At 44.8% G+C, this 27,450-nt stretch overlaps 1 protein-coding gene across 7 annotated transcripts in view; it reads right to left on the bottom strand.

The window, feature by feature from the left end:
* Positions 1 to 8,479: 8,479 nt before the first annotated feature.
* atrx (ATRX chromatin remodeler) overlaps positions 8,480 to 27,450 on the bottom strand; it is a 285,402-nt gene continuing 266,431 nt past the window's right edge. For all 7 annotated transcript variants that reach the window (XM_072505740.1, XM_072505742.1, XM_072505738.1 and 4 more), the window contains 3 exons: positions 23,113 to 23,208; positions 16,031 to 16,159; positions 8,480 to 13,485 (listed from right to left, as the gene is read on the bottom strand). In XM_072505740.1, the coding sequence (XP_072361841.1) occupies positions 13,183 to 13,485; positions 16,031 to 16,159; positions 23,113 to 23,208 (528 nt within the window). In that variant the 3' untranslated portion in view covers positions 8,480 to 13,182. The remainder of the gene's footprint in view (positions 13,486 to 16,030; positions 16,160 to 23,112; positions 23,209 to 27,450) is intronic.

The raw sequence follows: 27,450 nt of genomic DNA, 5'->3' as shown, positions 1-27,450 counted from the left end.
TTGTGGCATGTCTTAGCTAGTGAAATGTCTCAGCTAGTGTACATTTCCATATCCTTTAACTCCATCATGGAGGATGGGGATATTTGTGCAGTCTCCTCCTCCAGCGAGTTGTTTGATTGTCCACCAGGACTGCTGAGCTTCGATCTGATGTGCTCGTTGTGGAATTGCTTGGCTGTCTACTACTTGCTGCTTATGCTATTTGGCACACAAGTAGTCCTGTGTGCTGCAGCTGACTAGGTTGACACCTCAATTTGGTATGCTGGGTGCTGTTGCTGACATGCCCTCCTGCACTCTCTAGGGTTGGTTCCCTGGCTCAATGGTAATGGTAGAATGGGGGATATGCCAGGCCATGAGATTGCAGATTGTGGTTGAATAAAATTCTGCTGCTGCTCATGGCCCACAGCGCCTCACGGATGCCCAGTCTCGAGTTCCTAAATCTGTTCGAAGTCCAGCCTATTTAGCACGGAGGTGGTGCCACACAACACTGTGGAGGGTATCCTTAATGTGAAGATGAGTCTTTGTCTCCACAAGGATTGGGCAGTGGTCACTTCTACTGATACGGTCATGGACAGATACATCTGCAGCAGGAATTTGGGGAGGATGAGGTCAAGGATGTTTTTCCATCTTGTTGGGTTCTCAACATCTGCTGCAGTCCCAGTTTAGTAGCTACGTCCTTTATGACCTGGCCAGCTCAGTCTGTGGTGGTACTACTGAGCTACTCTTGGTGATGAGACACTGTCGTCCCCACACAGAGTATTCTGCGCACACCCTCAGTGCCTCGGTAATCAAAGTGTAAGAACTTTATTGAGTGTTCTAATTGGAAATTATATCAATAGTGCAGTGAGTTTACCAATAAAGATGCTTGCTTCTGAAACTTCACCTTGAGTTTCCTGGATTAGGGACCCAGGAGAGGTGGAGGGGGATCTTGGAAGCAATCTTCTGGACGTGTCTCAAAATTTGGGAGCTGTGTCAAAATACGGACATCGTCCAAGTTTCAACATCAGAGGGTCCATTCTGCGCACCACGTGCCAGTAATGCCATGGAGGCACCTTCAGTGAAAGGGAATCGGCTGCCATTAATGGCATGTCATCAGGTTGGGGAGACATGAGCACATCACAATGCCACAACTGAATATCTGATAAAATAATGTATCAGACTTTGTTCAATGCCCATTCTGTTTGATTAACTACAACCAAACGTTAGTTTGCCAGTTGTCTGTGGGGCAGTTTTAATGTTGTCAGTATTCATTAATATTGATTAACTTATTTTTAATGGTGTACTTTGAACTTGAATAAACTTGCATCAAGAAATTGAGTTCCATTTAAGCCAATAATAAACCAATATTTTAACATCATGGGCAGCACGGTGGCCCAGTGGTTAGCATTGCAGCCTCATGACGCCGAGGTCCCACGTTCGATGCAGGCTCTGGGTCACTGTCCGTCTGGAGTTTACACATTCTCCCCGTGTTTGCGTGGGCTTCGCCAACTCAACCCAAAGATGTGCAGGGTAGGTGGATTGGCCACGCAAAATTGCCCCTAATTGGGAAAAATGAATTGGGTACTCTAAATTTATTTAAAAAAATTTAATATCACCATCTTCAGAATTATTGTTGTTTTAATTGCAAGAACAACAAAGGACTCTCTCCCAGTGATGTCTGTTCTTTGTTCGCCTCTCCTTGGTCTTCTTCCTTCGCTTCTTTCTTTCCTCAAGCAGTGTCCCACAAGGAATGCAGGTTCACAATTGTTGGCTGCTTTCCAATATCTCTCGAGTAACTATTCTTGTTGACCCTGGACATGAACTTTTACAGAAAGGAGGATACCACAGACATGCCTGACCTTGTCCTCACTCAATGCTGACATAAATTCAATGCACCAGGGGTGACTGGATAGTGGTCAATAGGAAAAGTAGATGATTTTCCTCCCTCCCTTGCCTGGTGCAAGAAAACGTCAGTGTCCCAAACACTGTCTAGACACAGGATAGACTGGGTAAGCACACGCGGTGAGGGTCCTGAAGATCAACCGGCGTGGGTCCTGAAGGCCGGCCAGTTAACCAAAGTGGGTCCCGGGAAAAATAAGTTTTAAAAACAGTGATATAACTGACTGTATTATTTTTTTAAGAAATATTTTATTGAGGTATTTACAATTTTAAACATCAGGTTTCAACAAGAAAACAAAATTCAACAAGAAAACTCCCCCCACTGAAAAACCCAGCCAACGTGGCTTACACAAACTGTACCACCTTCCCCAGCCCCCCTTCCACCAGTTCTCTTGCCCTTACTCGCCCTCTCCCCCTCCCCATAACTCTGTTCTAATCTCAATCACCAATTCTGGCAGTGCATTCCACAAACTCTTACCCATCTTTGTACAAAAGCTTTTCCTGCTATGTCCCAAATCTGTTGCATATAGCCTTATATCTGTAATACCTTGTTCTAATCCTCTCAATCACTGGAAACTATTTCCATATACGTTGCCCCTTAATTTTAAATAATCATCTGTAATCACTGATGCTGGCATGGAAACAGTCTCAATTTTCAGATCAATCTTTGTATTTGTATTTCCTCCTACCAGGCATCATCCGAATAAATCTGCATTGTACCCTTTCTACTGCTTTAACCTCTTGCCTAAAGTGGAGCCCAACAAAATTAAAAAAGTTTGGTATATATTCGGATTTCAACTTTAATATTCTAGACCACGTGCAAAACATAGAACTAGTATCTTATGACCTTTTCCACAAGTTACCCAAATTCAGGGTTTGTGGCCGTTAACCCCAAAACCCCTTTAACTCAATCACATCACCCAGCGACCCTGGTTAAGGAATAATCCTTTGCTTCTCAAAATTAAATGTAGCACTGTCAGGGAATTCCAGCTGCCGTTTTTGATCATATTATTCATTATGTTCCCCAATTTAATACCACCTGCAAGGCTGAACATGACTCCCTCTAGACCGACAGTCAAATGCCAACAGCATCTTTTGCAGAAGAAATAGTTGTATCAACTGGTATTCTCAAAACCTGTACAATTATTACATTATACCTGTGCAAGAGATGATCAGGCTCTGCTGGGAATTCAGTTTCAGTTCAGCAAATCAAGTCGTCCTCAGTGAACAGGTATTCAGGTTGAAAGATCATCCATATGTGCCTTGTGAAAGATTTTGAGATTGAATGGAAATGGTGAAAATTGTACACGTAATTTACCCTTCCAAGAGGCCATCAGGGCATCACGAGCAACTACACAGTGCAAAAAAAAAAATCCTCAAGACATTTACAAGGCGAGGAACCACGTGGAAAACCTTGCAACCTAGGAAGTTGTTCGAATTCATTCCCAACAAGGTCAACATTTATTATCTGTCCCTAGTTGAGATGGTGATAGTGGGCCATCTTGAACCACTGCCGTCCATGTGGTGAAAGTGCTTCCACAACATGTTAGGTATGGAGTTCAAGATGCTGACGTAGCGATCATGCAGGAACAGCACTACATCAAAAAGACTAATGGAATGTTAGCTTTTATAACTGGGGAATTAGATAATGAAGAGAGCAGGTTGTAGCTAGACAAAGCCTTGGTTAGATCACAACTGGAGTACCGCATCGTAGAAACGATATATTTGACCTTTGGAGGGCTACAACAGATTCACCAGAATATCACTAGGTTGGGTTTTGAGATTACATAAACTGGGCTTTTATTCCCTGGAATAATAGGAGGCCAAGGGTGGTTTGACTGAGAATTTTGGATTTTGAAAGGAATTGACAGGGCCTATAAAATGTTATCTCCACTCGTAGCTGGGGTGGGGGATAGGACATGGGTCTGCATAACCTTAAAATCAGAACCAGGCCAATCGGGCTAGATGTTAGGAAGCACTTGGCTCAGAGGGTGCATATGAAGTATGTCCCAGGAATGCTAGCTCAATTAATTGAGAACAAAAGATTTTTTTGTTAGTCAAGCGTATTGAGATAAAGGGCCAGGGCGCAGTTAAAATGCAGTTCTACCATAACCTAATTGAATATGAGGAGTTGAATGACCGATTCCCATTCCTACGTGCTCAGTATGTACTTGAATTGAATGTGGAAATTTGTGGCAAATAAATTTAAAACAAATAAAGGAGGAAGAACTTTGGAATGATAATGTTGGAACAAACGACCAGCTAAGGACAGACAAAAAATATTAGGGCTACTCAGTGCAAATGGATAGCAAAACACAGCTAGGGCACTAAAAATTAGTTTCAATAGATCAATATTGTCCTTTTTCATCCTTGCCCTTTATAATCGAAGGTAAGCGCAACATGTATTTCAACCTATTAAGGGCCACTTGGATCACTGCACATCAGTGCAAATGAATCTTATGTGCTTGCGATATTTATTTTCCTTTATTCGTTTATGGGATGTGGGTTTCGTTGGCTGGGCCAGCATTTGTTGCCCATCCACAAGGACATTTAAGATTGCTGTGGGTCTGGAGTCACATGTCGGCCAGACCAGGTACAAATGGCAGATTTCCTTCCCTAAAGGACATTAGTGAACCAGATGGGTCTTTACAACAATGGTTTCATTGGACTTTTAATTCCAGATTTTTATGGAATTGAAATTATGGGATTCGAACCCGGGTCCCCAGAGTATTATCCTGGATTATTATTAATCCAGTGAGAATACCACTGACACTGCGTCCCCATAGATATCTTTAAAAAAAATGAATTTAGAGTACCCAATTCATTTTTTCCAATTAAGGGGTAATTTAGCATGGCCAATCCACCTAGCCTGCACATCTTTGGGTTGTGGGGGTGAGACCCACGCAAACACGGGGAGAATGTGCAAACTCCACACAGACAGTGACCCAGAGCCGAGATTGAACCTGGGACCTCAGCGTCGTGAGGCAACAGGGCTAACCCACTGCGCCACTGTCCTGCCCCCCCCCCCCCCCCCATAGATATGTAAGGATATTCTTCACACTTGCAACATCTTGAGGTTATAGTGCTTCAATTCTAAGCCTGCATACTTTATGGACAAATAAATGGTGGGTCCTTCTCTGTGTAGTCATATTCTGCACAATCTATAGCATATTCTTCACAATCATTCTCATCAGTTCTGTTTCAATTGATCGCACATGTGTAAGTGGGCTAAATAAACTGTTGACGCACAATTTCAATTATGCATCAAATTTCACCCTCGCTATTTGTATATCTTGAGTCATTGTTTTTTGGAGGCAGCCTCCCTAGTTATATGAAGAAAATATCAGTTACCATCGCAAAAGTTTTCTGGTCTCTGGATACCAACCCAAGATGATTTATATTATCTGGAGTACACAATGTGTCATATGGTTACCATAAACGTTTAGAGGTAGACCATCTTAATTGTATGGCTGTGAATGATAAGGTACCTACAATTGTCTAAATTAATGTCTCAGCCTGCTTGTGAAAGCAAAAATCAGCATCTCTAAGCTGCCTCATAGTTTGACCGAGAAAAAGAGCGCAAATATTCCAATTCCACCCTCAGCTTTGCAATAAGGATTGGTCTGTTGTGCTGACAAAGCTACCACTCTTCAGTGTGGAAGCACAGAAATGACATTGTCTGTTAAGCTAAGCACAACCCCCCCCCTGCATTTCGAATATAAACCCACTTAAACGTCAGAAGCAAACAGCTGTGGGACATCCTCAACAATTTCCCAGTCTCAAATCCAATATGGCGTGCCAATCCACACCAATTTTATTTGATATTTAATCTAATTAGCATAATCACTAATTTAGATGGCCTGAGTTAACCCTTTGTAATCGGAATCTGACCATATCAGCACATAAATTAAACTAAAATTCCTCTTCAAAGTTTGTCAATATTATGACTTTTCAATTTAAAAGTATTTATCAGGAACTTCAACCAAATTAGTGGGAGGCCCTGAAATGCTTTATCAAGAGTGTCTATCAAATGTGATAAGAGTTGCAGACCGAAGGGCAGCATGGTGGCGCAGTGGTTAGCATTGCTGCCTCATGGCGCTGAGGTCCCAGTTCAATCCCGGCTCGGGGTCGCTGTCCGTGTGGAGTTTGCACATTCTCCCCGTGTTTGTGTGGGTTTCGCCCCCACAACCCAAAGATGTGCAGGGTAGATGGATTGGCCACGCTAAATTGCCCCTTAATTGGAAAAAATGAATTGGGTACTCTAAATTTATTGTTAAAAAGTGTAGCAGACCGGATCCTTGACAAGACAGTTGAAAATGTATCAAGTCTGCTTATGCTAGTCACATAAATGGCTTTGTATAGTGTTGTGTGCTATTGAATGCATTTATCTACATACACATCGCTAATATACAAGCTGAACCCTATTTTGCTAACAGCCACCATCCTGGTTATCCCCAGGTTTCTCAAGACTAGAAAACAGCATATTTGGTTTAGACTGACCTATCACACATGAGATTTTTGTTCTACTGGATGGGCATGTGATATTTGCCCTCCATCACAATCCTGGCCAAAAGGTTCTAAAAAAATGATTCAGAATATTATTTCTCTCAGCTAAAGTTTGCAGGATAAGTGACAGACAGGTTACTTGCCTCTGACCAATTTGTACAGATGCACCATAGAAAGCATCCTATCCGGCTGCATCACAGCTTGCTATGGCAACTGTTCGGCCCAAGACTGTAAGAAAGTGAACACAGCCCAGTCCATCACGTGAACCCACTTCCCATCCATTGACTGCTCACACGTCCCGCTGACTTGGGAAAGCGGGCAGCATAATCAAAGACCCCTCCCACACAGGTTCTCTTTTCCAACGGGCAGAAGATACAAAAGTCTGAGAACACGCACCAACAGATTCAAAACAGCTTCTTCCTTGCTGTTACCTGACTCCTGAATGGCCCTCTTATGGACTGAACTGATTTATCCACGCATCTTCTCTACTGTTGTAGCACAACACGCCATATGCTTCACCGATATCTGCCTATGTTGCGTATTTATCGTATGTCCTGTTTCTCATGTACGAAACGATTTGTCTGGACTATACGCAGAACAATAGTTTTCACTGCACCTCGGTACACACAATATATCTAAAAAATCTAATCCAGTGCACCACACAACGTGTGCCAATAAAAACACTAACTGAGGCCGAGGATGCAATGGAGTGCATGCAAGTGAGATAACCGTTTCCTCTGACACACACTATAATCTTTCAACTCCGCTTCCAGGCCTGCAGCACGGTAGCATTGTGAATAGCACAATTGCTTCACAGCTCCAGGGTCCCAGGTTCAATTCCGGCTTGGGTCACTGTCTGTGCGGAGTCTGCACGTTCTCCCAGTGTGTGCGTGGGTTTCCTCCGGGTGCTCCGGTTTCCTCCCAAAGATGTGCAGGTTAGGTGGATTGGCCATGATAAATTGCCCTTAATGTCCAAAATTGCCCTTAGTGTTGGGTGGGGTTACTGGGTTATGGGGATAGGGTGGAGGTGTTGACCTTGGGTAGGATGCTCTTTCCAAGAGCCTGTGCAGACTCGATGGGCCGAATGGCCTCCTTCTGCACTGTAAATTCTATGATGACTTGTTTGATAACAATCATTTTATTTGATAATTGATGGCTAGCTGAACCAGGAAAGGTCAAGACTGATTTATTATAGTCTACTCTATTTTAAAGATTCAAGAGCAAAATCCACAACTATCAGGGTTGGCCAGATGCTATCCTGCATTTTTAGAGGTGGATGGAATTTTATCCACAGCAGATCCTAAAGGCTTCTGCTCAACCTCTGATGTGACAAAATATGATGGTCAAGCTTTCACCCAAGTAGCTTGATACAAGGGTCATATCAATATTTCATTCCCTTCTGCCTTAGTGTCTTGTAGTTGGACTGTGGAGATGCCGGCGCCGGACTGGGGTGAGCACAGTAAGAAGTCTGACAACACCAGGTGGAAGTCCAACAGGTTTGTTTCGAATCACCAGCTTTCAGAGCGCAGCTCCTTCAAAACTGTTGGACTTTAACCTGGTGTTGTAAGACTTCTTACTTTGAAATGACTGTCAAAGATTCTCAAGATCACTATCAGTATGCCAAATGCTCTTTTCTGCAGGCCTTACTTGACATAAGATTACACAGCGATATTTAATATTTTCCTTGGAAAGGCACAATAGCAACATGTGCAATTTTAAAACCTGGCCACCGGTATGGCGTTGAACAAGAGACCAAACAATACCTCAGTGAATGTTTCCACCCAAAACTAGGATGTCGTTTTTTTCATAGGGCAGTGTCAACATCCAACATGTCAAAGCAGAACTTAGAACATATCGCAAAGAACTGAGACAGATTTTGTTTACCCATTTGTGGACCAAGAGTAGTACGAACCCCAGGGATGGCTAAAAACTGCAACTTGAAAACACACTGCACATGCAGCAAGGGTTGGGGAAGATCATGAGCTACTGCAAGGATGCAAATGTTATTTACATTAAAAATGAACTGTACTGCTGTATTTGGGACTATATTGATTAGAGTGTTAGAAAAACACTTACTTTAATAAATAACCTAGGCATATTTTCAATTTTGTCATTTTTATTGAATATTAAATATTAAAATTTCAATGTTTTGATACCACTTGCAAAGGTAACAACACAACAGTGTGCGTACTTATTCATTCACTACAGTTTCTATTAAAACACACTGCCAGAGTTTATTTTACACACGATGATCCCTATGGGATGAAGTTGCATCAGTTCTACGGTATTTACGGTCGTGAATAAATACAGTTGAAACAATTTCTGAAATATATAGAAAGCAAGCAAAACTGTTACATCTTCAAAGCTGTTAGAATTCAACAGCAAATGATGGTTTTAGGGCTCTCCTTTTACTATTCAACTAGGGTACATCTGATACAAAACATTAAGCAAAGTATGCTTTACATCCAAAATTAAGGACAGTACGAGTTAGAAAATATGGTATTTACCATTTTTAGTCTTAATACAAGCTGCAACATATTTATCAGTTAAGCAACAGCAACTATGTAAATCACATCTAACCTTATAAAAATGAACAATTTGAGTGATTTAATTTTTCTTTCAACCACAACCATAATAGTTTCAGAACTATTTCCTGGTCAAATTTAGTGCTAAATACAGCACTGATAGAGCCAAAAAAAAAAATTAAAGTGAAACCTACGAGCAGTCCAAATGTTTGTGCATCTTGACTCAAAAATTCATGTCTGTGCATTAGCTTATTACCTTAACTGTGCTGTCAACGGTTTAATGTTTTTTCTTTTTAATAAAGAGCAAGAAAAACATACAACTTTGATTTATGCCGTCAGAATATCTGGTAAAAAAGATGCTGGCAATTTTTGCTCTACAAGAAATCTTGAACAGCACTACAGCTCACTTCTTAAAAATATAAATTCCGAAAGGCAAAATAAAGCAGAGTAAAGCAGAGCAAAAGGAAAATGAATGCTGTTGAATGTCTCGAGGCAAAAAGGTTGCTCTGGTACACTTCCACGCCAAGTACATCCAGAACAATATCTTCCTGGGTGACCCGAATGCAGAAAACTTTAACTTTCAAACCAAAAAGCCTCTAAATACACCATACGAATTATACATCATCTTTTAATTCTATAATGTCCAAATGCAGGATGAAAATGGGAATGATCACAAGGATGTTTGAAAGATTCAAGCTGCTAGTTGCTTTTGAATCCAATTTGAGGGAGAGGGGAACAAAGATAAACTGGTTACCACACAAATCAGCTGAAGATTGTCACCCCACTGAATGAACACATGTCCAGCACAGTAGCATTAATGTACGCATGAATTAAAAAAAAATATCTTGATAGATAAAAGATTTGTATGGGTGTGTCTTCAACATTCTCCCAAAGGGTAACTTGGCAAACTGCTGCAGTGCTTTGCCATGAACTCAAATGCAGGAGGGCAAAATGACTGACAAGGGATAAAATGGATGGCCAGTTCATTAAAAAAAAATGAGCAGCCAAGTAAAAGTCTCATTGTTGAATCAGACCAACAGGCTGGTAGTTTGCATCAATTGCATAGTGAAATAATGTGAACTTAAACCAAAAACAATAAATAATTGGCAGAACATTAAACAGCAAAAATTAGAAACAGTTAGATCCAAGTATGATCATTTAAACAGTCCAACAATTCAAGCTGTGTAGATAAGAAAACATTTATCTTTTATAAATCATTTCACTTACTAAAATAGCCTTGAAATGAAAAAAATTAGAATAAATGCTGCAGCCTGCAGTGCAGAATAGTTTTATTTTTGGTTTACAGCCGCCTGACAGTGTGAAAAATAAATGTGGATTACCATATTAAAATAAGTTTACACTGTGTTAATCATATGGATGAAACAAAGTTATATGACCACATAATAAGCCAACAAACAACCCGACAGGCTTCTGAAATTTACATAACCGATCTTGTAAAGGCTCTTCAGTCTTTGAACAGAAGCATCCACCACAAACCCACAGGAGTGAACCAAGGTTCCCAGCAGGAATATAATCCATAAAAGACTTATGACAAAAGACCTTTAAGAAATGACATTAGGATTCCAATCAAGTTTCCTGACCAAAAATATAAAATGTTTCACACAAGCGGACAGATTAGTTAATTTTTGGGGTCAAAAATGGAAAACGAAACGTGAACAAAGATCATCTGCGGCAAATCCCAAGGACAGAAGTCATTGAGTGGGACTCTGTTCCGTGGAGAGATGCTTTTACTCAAAAGGAAGAGCAGGTTGCCAGATAGGTTATCTGACAACCTTCTTTATAATGAAACCGCTAAAATACAAAAGCTTGACCCAGCAGTACCAAAGACAATGGAGCTCCTTGCAGTCTACACAGTACTTTTCAAGACATTATGAATTCCAGCATCATCCTGTAGAATCATAGAATTTACAGTGCAAGAGGCCTATTGAGTCTGCACCTGCCTTTGGAAAGAGGACCCCACTTAAGCCCACATCTCCACCCTATCCTGCAACCCAACCTAACCTTTTGGACACTAAGGGGCAATCCATCTAACCTGCACATCTTTGGACTGTGGGAGGAAACCAGAGCACTCGGAGGAAACCCAAGCAGGGCTGGGGAGAAAGTCCAAACTCCACACAGACAGTCACCCGAGGCCAGAATTGAACCCGGGTCCCTGGAACTATGAGGCAGCATGCTAACCACTGTGCCGCCATGCTGCCCCATAATCTTGATTATGCCAGTTAACTGACAGAGCAGTTCTGCAGATATTGTACAAAGTGACTTCAAGGCTAGTCCAGGTTATTGAAGATGATCTACTGGACTTCACAATCAATTTTCTATCTGCATGGTGACACATTAAAGAACTGCTTGTTTTTAAGTGTCTGAAGCAGTTGCCTCATTTCATAGCTCTAGGCTAGATTTTGTTCATTTGCATATTGAAGCCTACGTTCTACTCCAGACTTGCTTGATGGGCTGAATGGTCTGTCAACTCGGTCTTGTAAATGAATTTCACAAATCCTCCAAAAAGAAAATAATTCAAGGAAAGAACAGCCTAGGCATTAGGTCAGACCTAATAAAGCTGATGGAACACCAGTTCTTGGAGCTCACAGACAACCCAGTTTTTTTTAAATTAAAAAACAACAAGAAGTTTAATTTCCATGAAATAAATGCAAGCTGGAAAAGTTGCATGTTGCCTACCCAACCTGTAAGGGACCAACATCAGTTACCAACAAAATGCAACATCAGCTCCAAAGCAACATTTAGTTACATGGCTCAAAGCCTAGTGATTGAACAAATCCTTGGTCAAATTGCAACTGGAATCGCTGAGTAATTTCAGTGGGAGAATGCTTAAATCAAGTGATCTAGTAGTATAAAAATGCTGCTGCACTTGCACTAAGAAATAATTATTGTTCGTATACAGCTATAATACTTTTAAATCACAGATGACATAGTTAGCAAACTGTGCTCACACTGAGGTTACCTACTGATCACAACTGATGTAAGTACAAGAAATTGTTTTGTGACAAGGGTATGAACACCAGAACGGATCAATGATGTAATTTGTTGTGCTATCATAATGTTTTATATGACAGGTTCCTTCCATTTGGAACAGGTCCTTAGAAACAATAATCCTTTGATCGTAATGACGACAAATTAGTCAATTTTTGGAGTTGAAAATGGAAAACAAAAAGGCAGCAATGATCATCTGTGGCAACTCCCATGGACATAATTCATTAAGTGGGACTCATGGAGAGATGCAGACCCGATATAGAAACTCCTGGAATTGGAAGGCCCGCCTTTAGGATAGAAACCAACTGAATGTACCAAGGAAATGTACAGAAGATGGACTAATCGAATCAGCATATGGAGAAGTTAAGGTAAGTGTTTCTCTCATAGCATATCACCATTGGAAGCAATCCATTTCACCTTCAGTTAAAGATATGCAAGCAGCACCTTGACGTCCAACTAATGTCTCTCACATTGAAAAGTGAAATTCAGCTTGCTTTAATCGGATTGATTGGCAACAAATTGGGCTCAGACCTAAAACCCATTTCTTGAACTGCACGATGGAGGCAGAGAGAGAAAGAAAACACTTAGTACATCAATGCACTGCACAGATTAGTAGCAAAGGGTTGAACGTAATCAATTCCTACTAAGACTGAAGGGGTTTATTTAGGTATACAAGACCAACATTCATAACTAGCTGGCACCAAATGAGTCCTCCAGACAACAGTGTCCGGCATCATCTCAGATAAACTTACTCTTCAAATTTAATTAGTTCTGAAACTAGTTTTCTTTTGAAACAAGCGATGGAAGATCAAAAACATATTTTGAAGGGGCAACTTCAGTGTTCCTTTATCAACTGGGGTCATTCCTGAAGCACATAAGTATATGGCAAAGACAAAATCTGCTAAAGTATGTTTGTTGGTCAATGAGTCCTGGACTCAATTTCTCAAAACCTTAAAAAAAATTTCAGATACATCAGAATTAAACAAAATGGTTGGCAGAGAGAAAACAAATCATGGAAGAAAACTCATTCTCTTCCTTACCAGTCACATATTTATTAAGGCTATATACAATGTTTAAAGATTCCTCGGAATCTCCTATGACAATATTACCTCTGATGATCTCAGCACGATTCTATGCACCTTAGTGTCCCAACTGCAATCTACAGTTATAAATTGGTCACTTGAAGCTTTTCTCTTTCAGTTCCGAAATGCACTTGCTACCAAAGCAAAGGCACAATACTATGTTTCTATAATTTCTTGAGCGATGACTACTTCTTTGAATTTTTAATTCCTTGTGTGAGCTGTGGTGGGCCAGGAGACTGTCCCTTCATCTGCATGGGTGCAGGTGGTGCCCGTTGCAAAGGAGGAGGCCGCATACCAGGTGGAGTTTGTGGATACATTGGCAGTCCTCTTAAACCCAGGTGTGGATAGGTCATCATTGGGCCAGGATTTCTTGAAGCCATAAATTGATTTAAAAGTGGATTCATTGGATACTGCTGCTGTTGAGCTGCCATCTGGTTAAACTGTTGCTGTCTTCGGCTCATTAATATCTGCTGCACAGATCTGATCAGCTGTGAAAGGAAAGCAGAAATGAGAGCACAATTATCTATCGAGTGTTTAAGTACGCAGCACATGGAGAAATCCCTACACTACAAAGATCTGATCTTGCCACTGTGAAAGGAAGGTGCCGAGTAGAGACTAGGCACTCTCTCAAGGGAGAATGCAGATAATTCAGAAGTCAATGCTATGCTAGTTATAGAACTCAGCAAGTAGTTTACCTTAATCATGTGTCTCAGAATTCCCCAAATGATCTCTTCAACAATTAGTTTGCATGCTCAGATGTACAACCTACATTTGTGCATCATAATCTGAATATTGGATTATCTACCTCCTCATCATATCAGTATATTTCAACAGACCAGAAAAAGTAGATGAGTTTTGGAGACGAGTGGTACATTTTCACTATGACTTGTTCACACATTACACAACAGGAGGTTAAATTCAAATTAGCAATGGCCACAACCCCTCAAGATTAACAGTAGTCAGCAGTCGTAATGCATGGTTGGACATCAATTACCACAGTTAAACAGGTGTAGAAATAAAAAGTAATCTGCTTATCAAAGAACATTAGCACTGATATCCCAAAACATCACTCAAGAAATGTTTTGGGGGATCAACTGTATGAAATGTTTTTCACCCACAAGGATGGCACCTAATTACAATCCTGGACGTTGAAATTAAATACTTTTGATCCTAATAAATGGAATTCCTGAAGTAGCCCAGTTTCCCTGGATGCTCAATACTCCTTTGAATAGGAATCCTGCTATGGGAACAGAAGCTGTTCAAATGCTGTCATCCCTAGTCCTGTGGCAGAATGATTAAAATTGCTGATTTTGCTTATGATCCAGGAGTTCATTTTTGAATGACCATCAGTTTGGTTAGTGCATGAGAAGCAAACAAAGCATACAGAAATCAAATTGAATTTATTCAGTATCTGAGAAAATAAACTATAGCCATTAGAAAGATTAAAAATTTAACTTTAGCTGATTTCAGATCAAAATTGATCTACAATTTGAAGTCAGTCTTTTCATATATCTTAAGAATGGAATGCCTTGAATTAAGTCGAAAGCATTTCACGAACTATACAGTTACTTGTGTGGGTGAGGTCTACTGAAAAATGTCATAGGTGAAGTGGTTCTGTGGGGTTCCTAAATATTGCAATTACATCTCAAGCTTCTGCTATATTTCAGCCAGGTGCCTTTTTACTGGTCCTGTAATCAACTGTAACACAAGTCACCCAAAAATGGTGTTGCTCAATGTTGGTAACTCAACTTTCACAAACTATTAACGACTACAATAGAAATTTGAAGACACATGGAAATAAATTCTGTCTATTCAACTAAAGTTTAATATGAAAATGCTATATTTGTGATAAATAATGCAAATTTATTTACATAGGATAAAACAAAGTTATGTACACAATTATTTTCCCCCCCTAATTAAGATGCAATTTTAGCGTGGCCATGCACATCTTTGGGTTGTGGGGATGAAACCCACACAGACAGGGGGAGAATGTGCAAACTCCACACGGACAGTGACCCAGGGCCGGGATCGAACCTGGGTCCTCAGTGCCGTAGGCAGCAGTGCTAACCACTGCACCACCATGCTGCCTCAAAGTTATGAATGTTTAATGCACTTTTCAAATTTAGAGTTTTCCAAATTGTTAATAGAGACAGATTTTTAAAATGTCAAACCTAACCCTGTTTAAATATAATTTTTTAAATGAAAAATACCATGAAGACTCTGGAGTTTGCTCGTTCACCTCGTGTCTGCAATGGTTTCCTTCTGATGCTTCTGTTTCGTCCCACAATCCAAAGATGAGCAGGTTAGATGGGGTTGGGGCAGCACGGTGGCGCAGTGCTTAGCACTTCTGCCCCATGGCACGGAAAATCCACATTCAATCCTGGCCTCGGGTCACCGTCAGTGTGGAGTTTGCGTGGGCCTCACCCCCACAATCCAAAGATGTGCAGGGTATGTGGATTGGCCACGCTAAATTGCCCCTTGATTTGAAAAAATGAATTGGGTACTTTAAACTTTTTTTAAAAAAAGGTTAGGTGGGATTACGGCGGGGGAGTGGACCTAGGTAGGGTGCTCGTTCGGAGGGTCAGTGCAGATTGCATGGGCCAAATTGCCTCCTTCTGCACTGTAGGGATTTTCTACTTTTTAACAAGGAAATTGCCAAGGGCAGATGTGCCCCACAAATCAACCCCTCATTTGCTTAGTAGTTGAATAAAGTCAGAAAAATGCTTAGTTGTGTAGACTTTGGGCAGCACGGTGGCATTGTGGTGAGCACTGCCGTCTCACGGCACCGAGGTCCCGGGTTCGTTACCGGCTCTGGGTCACTGTCCATGTTGAGTTTGCACATTCTTCCTGTGTTTTTGGGTAGGGTTCATCCCCCCAACCCAAAGATGTGGAAGGTCGGTGGATTGGCCACGCTAAATTGCCCCTTAATTGGAAAAACTTAATTGGGTACTCTAAATTTATAAAAAAAAGATTGTGTAGACTTTAGGTACCCGATCTTATTAATCAAAAACTGAGATGGTTATAAGTACTTACCAGCTGTTGTTTTGAAAGTATATCATTGTACATAGCTTCTCTGCGTTTTAATTCAAGATCCTGGCCTGCCTGTTTGCTCAGTGACACTGATTGAACTTGCTCTTCGGTCAGGTTGGGATTCTCTTTCCACTAAAGAAAAGAAACAGTTTAAAAACCATGATAACCCTGGAATAGGAGAACTGACAAACACAACAAAAAAATATGCAGTTCGCGATCAATAGCTAATCTCAAAGAACAAAGAACAAAGAAATGTACAGCACAGGAACAGGCCCTTCGGCCCTCCAAGCCCGTGCCGACCATACTGCCCGACCAAACTACAATCTTCTACACTTCCTGGGTCCGTATCCTTCTATTCCCATCCTATTCATGTATTTGTCAAGATGCCCCTTAAATGTCCCTATCGTCCCTGCTTCCACTACCTCCTCCGGTAGTGAGTTCCAGGCACCCACTACCCTCTGCGTAAAAAACTTGCCTCGTACATCTACTCTAAACTTTGCCCCTCTCACCTTAAACCTATGCCCCCTAGTAATTGACCCCTCTACCCTGGGGAAAAGCCTCTGACTATCCACTCTGTCTATGCCCCTCATAATTTTGTATACCTCTATCAGGTCGCCCCTCAACCTCCTTCGTTCCAGTGAGAACAAACCGAGTTTATTCAATCGCTCCTCATAGCTTATGCCCTCCATACCAGGCAACATTCTGGTAAATCTCTTCTGCACCCTCTCTAAAGCCTCCACATCCTTCTGGTAGTGTGGCGACCAGAATTGAACACTATACTCCAAGTGTGGCCTAACTAAGGTTCTATACAGCTGCAACATGACTTGCCAATTCTTATACTCAATGCCCCGGCCAATGAAGGCAAGCATGCCGTATGCCTTCTTGACTACCTTCTCCACCTGTGTTGCCCCTTTCAATGACCTGTGGACCTGTACTCCTAGATCTCTTTGACTTTCAATACTCTTGAGGGTTCTACCATTCACTGTATATTCCCTACCTGCATTAGCCCTTCCAAAATGCATTACCTCACATTTGTCCAGATTAAACTCCATCTGCCATCTCTCCGCCCAAGTCTCCAGACAATCTAAATCCTGCTGTATCCTCAGACAGTCCTCATCGCTATCCGCAATTCCACCAACCTTTGTGTCGTCTGCAAACTTACTAATCAGACCAGTTACATTTTCCTCCAAATCATTTATATATACTACAAAGAGCAAAGGTCCCAGCACTGATCCCTGTGGAACACCACTGGTCACAGCCCTCCAATTAGAAAAGCATCCCTCCATTGCTACCCTCTGCCTTCTATGGCCTAGCCAGTTCTGTATCCACCTTGCCAGTTCACCCCTGATCCCGTGTGACTTCACCTTTTGTACTAGTCTACCATGAGGGACCTTGAGGTCTCAGTTCAGTTCCCTTTTGATTGAAGTGACCATTCAGGTTAAAAATGAATTAGTAAATGAGTTTCAGATTGGAATGTATGCAAAGCATAGCAAAAGGGTACCAACTTATTTGAATAATATTACATCAGTGAATGTCTAGAACTTGGTTTTATTGACTGAAACATGTTGCTGCCCCCATGTAACTGTAAAGATTTAAGGAAAATAAACGAGTAGTCTCGAAGTGATCAGGCCCATCAATTCGTGACCCAGTAATAAACGAGTAGTCTCAAAATGATCAGGCCCATCAATTCCTTGACCCAGTAGTTTGCTTGTGATTTCAGGTCAAGAGGAAGTGAGCACAAACATATATAATCATTGCCACAGTTTGCAGGCAACTCGAGAGATTGGATTGGATTGGATTTGTTTATTGTCACGTGTACAGAGGTACAGTGAAAAGTATTTTTCTGCGAGAAGCTTAACAGATCATTAAGTACATGAGAAGAATAGGGAATAAAAGAAAATACATAATAGGACAACACAACATATACAATGTAACTACATAAGCACTGGCATCGGATGAAGCATACAGGGTGTAGTGTTAATGAAATCAGTCCATAAGAGGGTCATTTAGGAGTCTGGTGACAGTGGGGAAGAAGCTGTTTTTGAGTCTGTTCGTGCGTGTTCTCAAGACTTCTGTATCTCCTGCCCGATGGAAGAAGTTGGAAGAGTGAGTAAGCCGGGTGGGAGGGATCTTTGATTACACTGCCCGGTTTCCCCAGGCAGCGGGAGGTGTAGATGGAGTCAATGGATGGGAGGCAGGTTCGTGTGATGGACTGGGCGGTGTTCACGACTCTCTGAAGTTTCTTGCGGTCCTGGGCCGAGCAGTTGCCATACCAGGCTGTGATGCAGCTTGATAGGAAGCTTTCTATGGTGCATCTGTAAAAGTTGGTAAGAGTCAATGTGGACGTGCCAAATTTCCTTAGTTTCCTGAAGAAGTATAGGCGCTGTTGTGCTTTCTTGGTGGTAGCGTCGACGTGGGTGGACCAGGACATATTTTTGGAGATGTGCATCCCTAGGAATTTGAAACTGCTAACCATCTCCACCTCAGCCACATTGATGCTGACAGGGATGTGTACAGTACTTTGCTTCCTGAAGTCAATTAGGAGGGAGAGATTGTTGTCGCTACACCACTCCACTAGGTTCTCTATCTCCCTCCTGCATTCGGACTCATCGTTATTCGAGATCCGGCCCACTATGGTCGTATCGTCAGTAAACTTGTAGATGGGAGTTGGAACCAAGTTTTGTCACGCAGATGTGTATGTACAGGGAGTAGAGTAGGGGGCTAAGTACGCAGCCTTGCGGCGCGCCGATGTTGAGGACTATTGTGGAGGAGCTGTTGTTCATTCTTACTGATTGTGGTCTGTTGGTCAGAAAATCGAGGATCCAGTTGTAGAGTGGGGAGCCAAGTCCTAGGTTTTGGAGCTTTGATATGAGCTTGGCTGGGATTATGGTGTTGAAGGCGGAGCTGTAGTCAATAAATAGGAGTCTAATGTAGGAGTCTAGAGACACAGTAAATTCTGCGGATGGGAACAGTAAGTTAAAAATGGGCATAGCAGAGTCAAGACCTGGTCAACCATGATCTTATTGAATAGCGGAGCAGACTCAGTGACCAAAATAGGTTAATTCCTGCTCCTATTGCTTATCCTTATAGCGAGGGATCAATACTATGGAAAATGGAAGTGCAAACTCATCCACTTTGGATCTTGGAATCAAAGACAAAAATATTTTGTTCATGGTTAGACAAAAAGCTGCAAAGGAGCAAACAGATTTAGGCATCCATGTACACATTTCATTATAAGCAAGGGCACAGGTATAAAAGTAATAACAAAGATTAATGTAATGTTTCCTTGATCTCAAGAGGACTGAAGTAATATTCCAGTTATACAAAGCCTTTCAGATCCAACTACATTACTGGTTGAGTATTGGGCATCAAACCTCAAAGGATATTTTGCTTTGGTAGGGATACAGATCTCCAGAATTATACCAGAGCTTTAAGGATTAGGTTATGGAGGAAGGTTGCATAAACACTGCCTGTATTCCCATGAAATTAGACAGTTTCAGTTAGAGTTAAGTGACATTAAAATTGTTAAAGGGGCTTAATTCCCCAAACTGGGTTCTGCGAGAGGCATCCAGTAGTTCTGCGGAGACCCAGGCAGCGGGCGCTGTTGGAACTCCAGAGCAATGCCACTTTCAAAAAAGGTGAAGAGATCAAGTGGGCCGGAGCTTAGCCTCTCCAAGCACTGGGTGTTGATAGGCCAACTAATGAGCCTATCAGCATCCGGTGCTCAGAGAGGCCGAGCTCTCCTTGGCCCATTTGATTTCTTAAAAGCCCCCATGGTAAGTGGGGTTGCGGGGAACCAGTGGGAGTGGTAGCGGTGGAGTACTGGCTTAGTTACTATTTCTTTTTTTAAAATGTTATTTAAAAAAATTCCCCCCTCCCAATTAAAGGGCCATTTAGCGTGGCCAATCCACCTAACCTGCACATCTTTGCATTGTGGGGGTGAAACACATGCAGACACGGGGAGAATGTGCAAACCCCACACAGACAGTGACCCAGGACTGGGATCGAACCTGGGTCTTCAGCGCTGTAGGCAGCAGCAGTAACCACTGCGCCACCATGCCGCCCTTGGGTATTATTTCGGAGTAGGATGTTACTGTTTAGAGATTTGGCCAAGATGGATAATGAGAGAGGGCTATGCAGCTGGCAAATGTATTTGTGACTATGTGTCTCTTCGTAATTCCAGAGGTCACAGGCTCTGAATGTTTAATTGTGTGAGATACTATCTCATCACTGTAACGCTAACTTAGGTGTGCTACTCAGCAATGGATCGATGGCTAGAGGGCGACTCGAAAAAGCAGAAAGTAAATGATTAAGCTGGCAAACAATCAGGGATGTACCACTCACTGCCCACATGATCTGAAGCAGTTGCAGGAAGTAGGAAGTGCAGGTATGATGAAAGCGATCTGTCCCTGGAAATCAAGCATGCTGGAGACCAAGTTAAATTAGAGAATTAGAGAATTCACTGATGAGCAGTAAATCCAGGATGGTAGGATCTGCCAAGACTGATTATGAGAATGCAACGTAGGTGTCCTACAGAGTAAGTTACCACATCATACTTGCCAGAGAAGCTCACAGGATTGGCTAATACCTGATAAAAGCCTTGTGCCAAAGGCATTGTAACGTACATGCTGGATGAGGCAGCAGATAGAAAGACTGAGGCGCGAAAGCTCTCCAACAATACTGTTGTACACTGAATTCTTGATCATGCTGTTGATATTGAGAGTCAGCTTGTTTCTAATCTTAAATGTTGCGAGACATTCATTGCAGCTAGATGAGTCCACTGAGGTGTCGGGGCTTGCAATATTGCTTGTATTTTCACGCTGTCTATGACACTTGTTAGTACGCGAACCTTTTGCAGAGCAACACTACTGGTGAACAGATATTCAACTGCATCAACAACTTCTTGGAAAGACATTAGTTGGGAGAAGGGTGCCCTGATGGCACCAGGACAATGGCCAGGAAGACAGCAGGTGCTGTAGTGTGGATTATAGCTGCTGCACCACACTGCAAGAGCAGTCACCGTGTCCTCCACAGACGTGCATTCGCTGTTAAAATGCCTCCACCTCTGAAACATCAAAGATTGTCCACTGAAAAAGAGACCAAGACTTTTTGAGCTTCGTTGTGAAGGCTTGGTGTTATGCGTGGGTCAGAAATGTAAATTTTCAGAGTTGTTGACCAGTACTCCATAGCTTGCAATTCTTACGAATATATTTACAAGGCTAAATGGACTGAACCTGTCACTACAAGGGAAGGATTTTAACGTATTCGCTACAAGAGTGAAGGTTTCATCGCCATTGAGGAAATTGTGGTTTTCACACATAGAAAATAAGAGTTTTGACTGCTTTCCCACATTGAATGACTTTCCCACTGAAGTTAATTCCATCCTTGGGGAGAATATTTTCAGTGACATTTACACAGCTCGTGTGCGCCTTGCACTCTTCGTTGTTGGAAATACTTCCCTCCATCAGATCAGCACGATGTGGGTTCGTTCATAACCCATTTGTACTAACAGCCAGGGCCGGGTGACTTAGTAGTTCATGACTATGAGAGCCTGACTGACATATCTCTGACTCCACACTAAAGCAATGCGTCAGCACACTATCGCTGATGAATGTTTGTAGCAATTTAATGCACGAGTATCTTAATGTGGAAGAGAGCAATTTGTGAGCTCCTTCCTTTCGCCTCAACATATTTGCATCAAGTGGTTTCTCCTGATACTCAGCTACTAAAGCAAAAAACAGGAGCTTACCGAATGCCACACCTGAAATGAGAATCCAGCTCTCCAACATCACTCCTGGCATCAAGAGAATGTGAGAGCAATGGAGGCAGCATCACTCCTCACACTGAAGCCAAAGTCAGCCTTCAGTTCTCAATAATCATGTTTTATTGGTGATATATGCATAGATATAGCTAGTAAAAACTTACTTACATTTGATTTTGGCATTCACACCTATTTTATGACAAAAAAAGGTGTCAACAGTATGAGAATATTTAGGGTTCCCTGATGCTCCTGGGAGGTCACTAGGGGATCCATGGCTGGAAAAGTTTGTGATACTCTAGCGTAGATAAACCGTGAACCCAGAACAACAGAGTATATATAAATCTTTAAATTGGAGCAGGAAGTACCTTTTCACCCAAAGTGTAATGGAAATCAGCACACTTGAGGGGATAAATAGTCCAATGCTGTTCCTAATGTGATCAAACAGGGTTAATTTGGCACAGGATGAAAATACATATTGATTTTTGACAGTTGATCGGGATAGGATCATGGCCTGAATGTCCATACCAGATAATGTGTTTTCAACCAGATAACGAGAGGCCCTCACCTCTGGATTACTTTTCTAACACACAATGGTCACTGTATCAGTCAGCATCTACTGGCTAGGAAGCTGCTGTCACGTTCAAGAGACAGCCGTCACAATTTTGTGTGCAGTTGTTTAATCATCTGCATGAGCAGCATAAAAAAGGGAACTTTGACATTAAAGCATTGCAACACACTGTTATCTGAGCTGCTGGATCTCAAAAGTCAAAGGAAGCTTGAGACATGTGGGTACCCAAATGTAGGAATAGGTCTGTCCATTCCCCACTTTGAGTACCACAGTCTAAAGTGTCTCTACTTGTAAAGGACAGAACACATTGGCTAGGAGGTCTCAGGATTGTGTTTTCCTCAAGGTGCTGATATTATTAGCTATTCCTATCATCTAATAACTTCCACGTCAAAAAATACTTGGGAGTCTGCAGCATGGTTAATTAAATACCAGACCTGCTACGCTTTGTTTTGTCTAGCAAAGAAAATACATTGGATTAGGGAACAGAATAAGAAATCCAACTTAATCTTCTAAGCATGCAAAATACTAGATCAGCTTTCTTGGCGAAGCAGTCCGTTCAAATTATAATTGAAGTTTAAAAGGATGGCATGTTGGAAGACAGAAATCAGGTATGACAAACATTTCCTCCAGCAGTCACAGAATTAAACCAGGAGCTGAAAGGTCAACTCCACCAAACAAAATCTTTCTCTGCTCTGTGTTAACAGACTAGAATAAATTACTTTTTCTCTTTAAAGATTAAACATTAAAGTTTCTTACCACTTGTGCAATTAAGTCTTCCAGAGCTTCTGTTCTTACACCTGCGATACTGGTACTGGCTTCTACCACCTTCTCCCTGCCTTGGTTGATAAGATCCTTAAAGGGGGAAAAAAAATCAAGTGGAAAGGACCACACAAAAGTTCACAGTTAAATACAACATACTTTTAAATGGCAATTATTCATATCTCAACTTGTAATGAATTAACTCAGTCAACATATGTAAAAGACAAAATCGGAGATAATCCGTGTGATCTCGTTTAATTTACTGAACGGATCTGTCAGATTAATGTGTGCATCTACTTTCTATAATTCCTGTCCTAAACATTCTCTTTAACACCTTATACGGCAATAAGTTAAACATACTGGCTATGTCAGCTTGATGTTAAAATTATTAAATTGTCACCATCATTAATGGAAGTTATTGATGGTGTAATTGCTACTCCTGGTGATACAGCAAATCTCAACCAGTGCAAATGATGGCACAATGACAGATCTCAACATCCGTGTGTTTTGGAGCAGGATAGGAAAGAAAATCAAATCAGCCAGGAATCATGGGCGGGATTCTCCGACCCCCCACCACGCGTGCCGGGGAGGTGCGTGCCGGGGACGGGGGGGTGCGAGGGCAAGTGAGTTGGCCCACCTGGCCAGGTGCCAGCCTCCAACAGTCGGACCTATGCGGTCCATGCCACCTGGCTGGGGGGAGGAGGGGATATGGACAATGATGACATGGCGTGTGTGTGTGTGTGTGTCCCCCCCCCCCCCCCCGGTCGGCCGTCATGTTTTCCGGTCAGTCAGCGATGTTGGCCGCCGTGGCGGCAGCCGCTAATGTCCACGTTGCCCTGGGTGAGGGAGGAGCGTGCCAGAGAGGCGGCGCAGGCTGCCACGGAGGGGCAGGTGGCAGCCGACCAGGCTGGAGGGACACCCGCACGACAGGACGAGGAGGACGTCGCGGCCCCACGGCAACGGAGGCACCCGAGGACGCCCCGTGTGTACCGGCCCCGGCTGTCGTACCAAGACCTCACGGACTGGGAATGCAGGAGACTCCGGATGAGCCGGGAAACCGTGGCACACCTGTCACCGCGTGGCACTGGCGGGGGACACCCTCTCCCCGTGTCCGTCAAGGTTACGGTGGCCCTGAACTTTGATGCAATGGGGTCATTCCAGGCACCGAGTGGGGACCTGTCCGGCATATCGCAGGCATCGGTGCATCCGGGCAGTGACAGACGCCCTATATGCCATTGCGCACTGCTACATCCGCTTCCCTGTGGACCGGGCCAGCCAAGATGCCCAGGCCGTGGGCTTCTCTGCCGTGGTCAGGTTTCCCATGGTCCAGGGCGCGATTGATGGGATGCACGTCGCCGTGCGGCCACCTGCAGATAACAGGGCCGTGTTCACCAATAGGAAGGGGACCTATTCGATGAACATACAGGTGGTCTGCAACCACCGCATGATGATCCTGCACGTCTGCGCCCATTACCCAGGCAGTGTACACGACTCATACGTGTTGTCGCGGTCATACATCCCCGGCATGTACGAGGGATGCCATCCCCGGCTGAGGGGCTGGGCGACAGGGGCTACCCATTGCGATCGTGGCTGATGACGCCTATACGGAGGCCATGCAATGAGGCGGAGAACCGCTACAATGATGCCAATGTAGTGACAAGGGGAGTGATAGAGAGGCGCTTTGGCGTGCTGAAGATGAGTTTCAGGTGCCTGGACCTCTCTGGGGGCGCCCTCCAGTATTGGTCAGATAGGGTCGGCTGCATCATTGTAGTGTGCTGCGTCCTGCACAATATAGCCCAGCAGAGGGGCGATGTGCCGCAGGCAGAGGACGGCGGAGTGGAGGAGCAGCAGGAAGAGGTGCAGTCCTCCCCAGATGAGGGGGATGGGGGTAATGGTCAGGGCAGACGGGCTAGACATGGGCGGGTGGCTGTCCACCGTTACCGGCTGGGCCAGCGGGCACGGGACAGGCTGATAGACGCCCGCTTCACTGACTAGATGGGTATGGGAATCGGGTAGTATGGCCACAGACCGCACACCATGGCAACACCCAACCACCCACACCCCCCCACCCATCCACCCACCCAGCACCCTCACCCCTCTACCCAACCGCATGCACAGCCCCCCCCCATTGCCGATCCACCTGCGGCATAACGGCCAGGCTCACACAGTTGCCGGTGGACGCATGTCTATTGCAGGCCATGGAGGATGGTGACAACCCGCTCTGCAATGAGCTCCTGGTTCCACATCGTTGGACAATGTCTGACCCATGGCCACAGAACCACCATCCACCCGGACCATCCCTGCATGCGGCTGTGACACTGCAGCGCACGGTCCCGTCCTCTTCCCGGGGGGATGTTGATGGCGGCCCAGGGGGAAGGGGGCAGACTCACCTGGGGCTGAGGTAAGACCACCCCTCACACACACACTTGCGCTCAACGTACATGACACCCCCGCACGCTTTGGACAGAGCACAAAGGCAGCTTCTGTAGGTGTAACATTGACTTTAATAACAAAAGCAGTTCATGCACGTGCCCTAGCCCCTAAAACTCATCTGTGCCCTGCACCCGTGCCAACTTACTCAGTGTCTAATTGTTTGGCCTTACGGGCCCTTTGACTACGCCTAGGTACAACAGAACTGGAGGTGGACTTCTGTGATTCCTGCCCTCTGACACGGGATCCCTTTGGCGGCCGTTTCCTGGGGCGTCCTAGCCTAGATGGGCCAGGCTGCGGCCCGGGCGACTGGGATGGCGAGCTGCCAGCCTGTCCTGCCCATTGCCCACCCGATGCACCTGAGACGGAAGGGGAGGGGGGAGCCCGAGGTGTTGAGGTGTTCCGGGACCTCCCCTACAATGGGACCCGGAACGGGCCCCAGCACCACCTCCTCCGTTGGGGTGCCCGCTGGTCCCCAGGCCTCTACATGGGTGGGGGATGCGAACAGACTGGCCATCCGACGCCCCCCCGACATCTGGCGCTGCCAGTCCTGGAGGCCCGTGCTGGTATCGACAAGGGTCTGCAGGTTTGCAGCCATGGAGCTCAGGGAGTTGGCATTCCCTGTCTGTGACTGTGCGACACCGGCTCGCACATGGGCAATGGCGCCGATGCCCTCAGCGATGGCCTGCAGAGACTGGGCCACGGCCTGCAGAGACTGGGCCACGGCCTGCAGAGACTGGGCCACGGCCTGCAGAGACTGGGCCACGGCCTGCAGAGACTGGGCCACGGCCTGCAGAGACTGGGCCACGGCCTGCAGAGACTGGGCCACGGCCTGCAGAGACTGGGCCACGGCCTGCAGAGACTGGGCCACGGCCTGCAGAGACTGGGCCACGGCCTGCAGAGACTGGGCCACGGCCTGCAGAGACTGGGCCACGGCCTGCAGAGACTGGGCCACGGCCTGCAGAGACTGGGCCACGGCCTGCTGAGACTGGGCCACGGCCTGCTGAGACTGGGCCACGGCCTGCTGAGACTGGGCCACGGCCTGCTGAGACTGGGCCACGGCCTGCTGAGACTGGGCCACGGCCTGCTGAGACTGGGCCACGGCCTGCTGAGACTGGGCCACGGCCTGCTGAGACTGGGCCACGGCCTGCTGAGACTGGGCCACGGCCTGCTGAGACTGGGCCACGGCCTGCTGAGACTGGGCCACGGCCTGCTGAGACTGGGCCACGGCCTGCTGAGACTGGGCCACGGCCTGCTGAGACTGGGCCACGGAGTTGAGCCCCTCTGCTCATGGCCTCCTGTGAGAGGGCAGCCATGTCCTGGGCCACAGATGCCGCCTGCACGGAAAGCCCCAGGCTTCGCCAACCGCTCCCCATGTCTGACACCGTCGCACCCATTGCCTCCACCACGGACGCCACCCGTGCGGTGTCGGCCTGGGTGGCACGCATGACCGGCACCACTGCCAGCTCCTGGACGCGGGTGGACTCCTCCACCTGCGACTGCAGCCGCCGCAAGCTGGCCGTCACCCTCTTCGCTCGTCCCAGGTTCGGTGGTTGCATCGGACCTATGGGTGGGTGTGGTAACTCCAGGAACCCGGGATTCATCTGGGCGGCAGATGTTCGCATGCGCCGGGCTGCCCTCCGACCGCCGGGCCCCTCTGCTGCTCCAACCTCCACCTGCTGTACTGGGACGGCTGTGTTGTGCGCACCAGTGAGTGTACCAGACGCCTCATCACTAAAGTGCCCAACCGAGGTGAGCGTCTCTGCGATGGTGGAGGGTGTTGGTGACAGCAGTGGTGTTGTGTCGTGCGCATCGTCCCACTCTGAGTCGATGGCACTTTGGGGTGGCAGTTCGTCTCCGCCCATCCAATCTGTGTCACTGTCCTGTATTTCAGTTTCCTGGGTA

Source organism: Scyliorhinus torazame, chromosome 5, assembly GCF_047496885.1.
Source record: "Scyliorhinus torazame isolate Kashiwa2021f chromosome 5, sScyTor2.1, whole genome shotgun sequence".
In the NCBI taxonomy this organism is placed as follows: domain Eukaryota; kingdom Metazoa; phylum Chordata; class Chondrichthyes; order Carcharhiniformes; family Scyliorhinidae; genus Scyliorhinus; species Scyliorhinus torazame.
The sequence above is the reverse complement of the archived record's forward strand: the minus strand, read 5'-3'. Positions and strand labels throughout refer to the sequence as shown.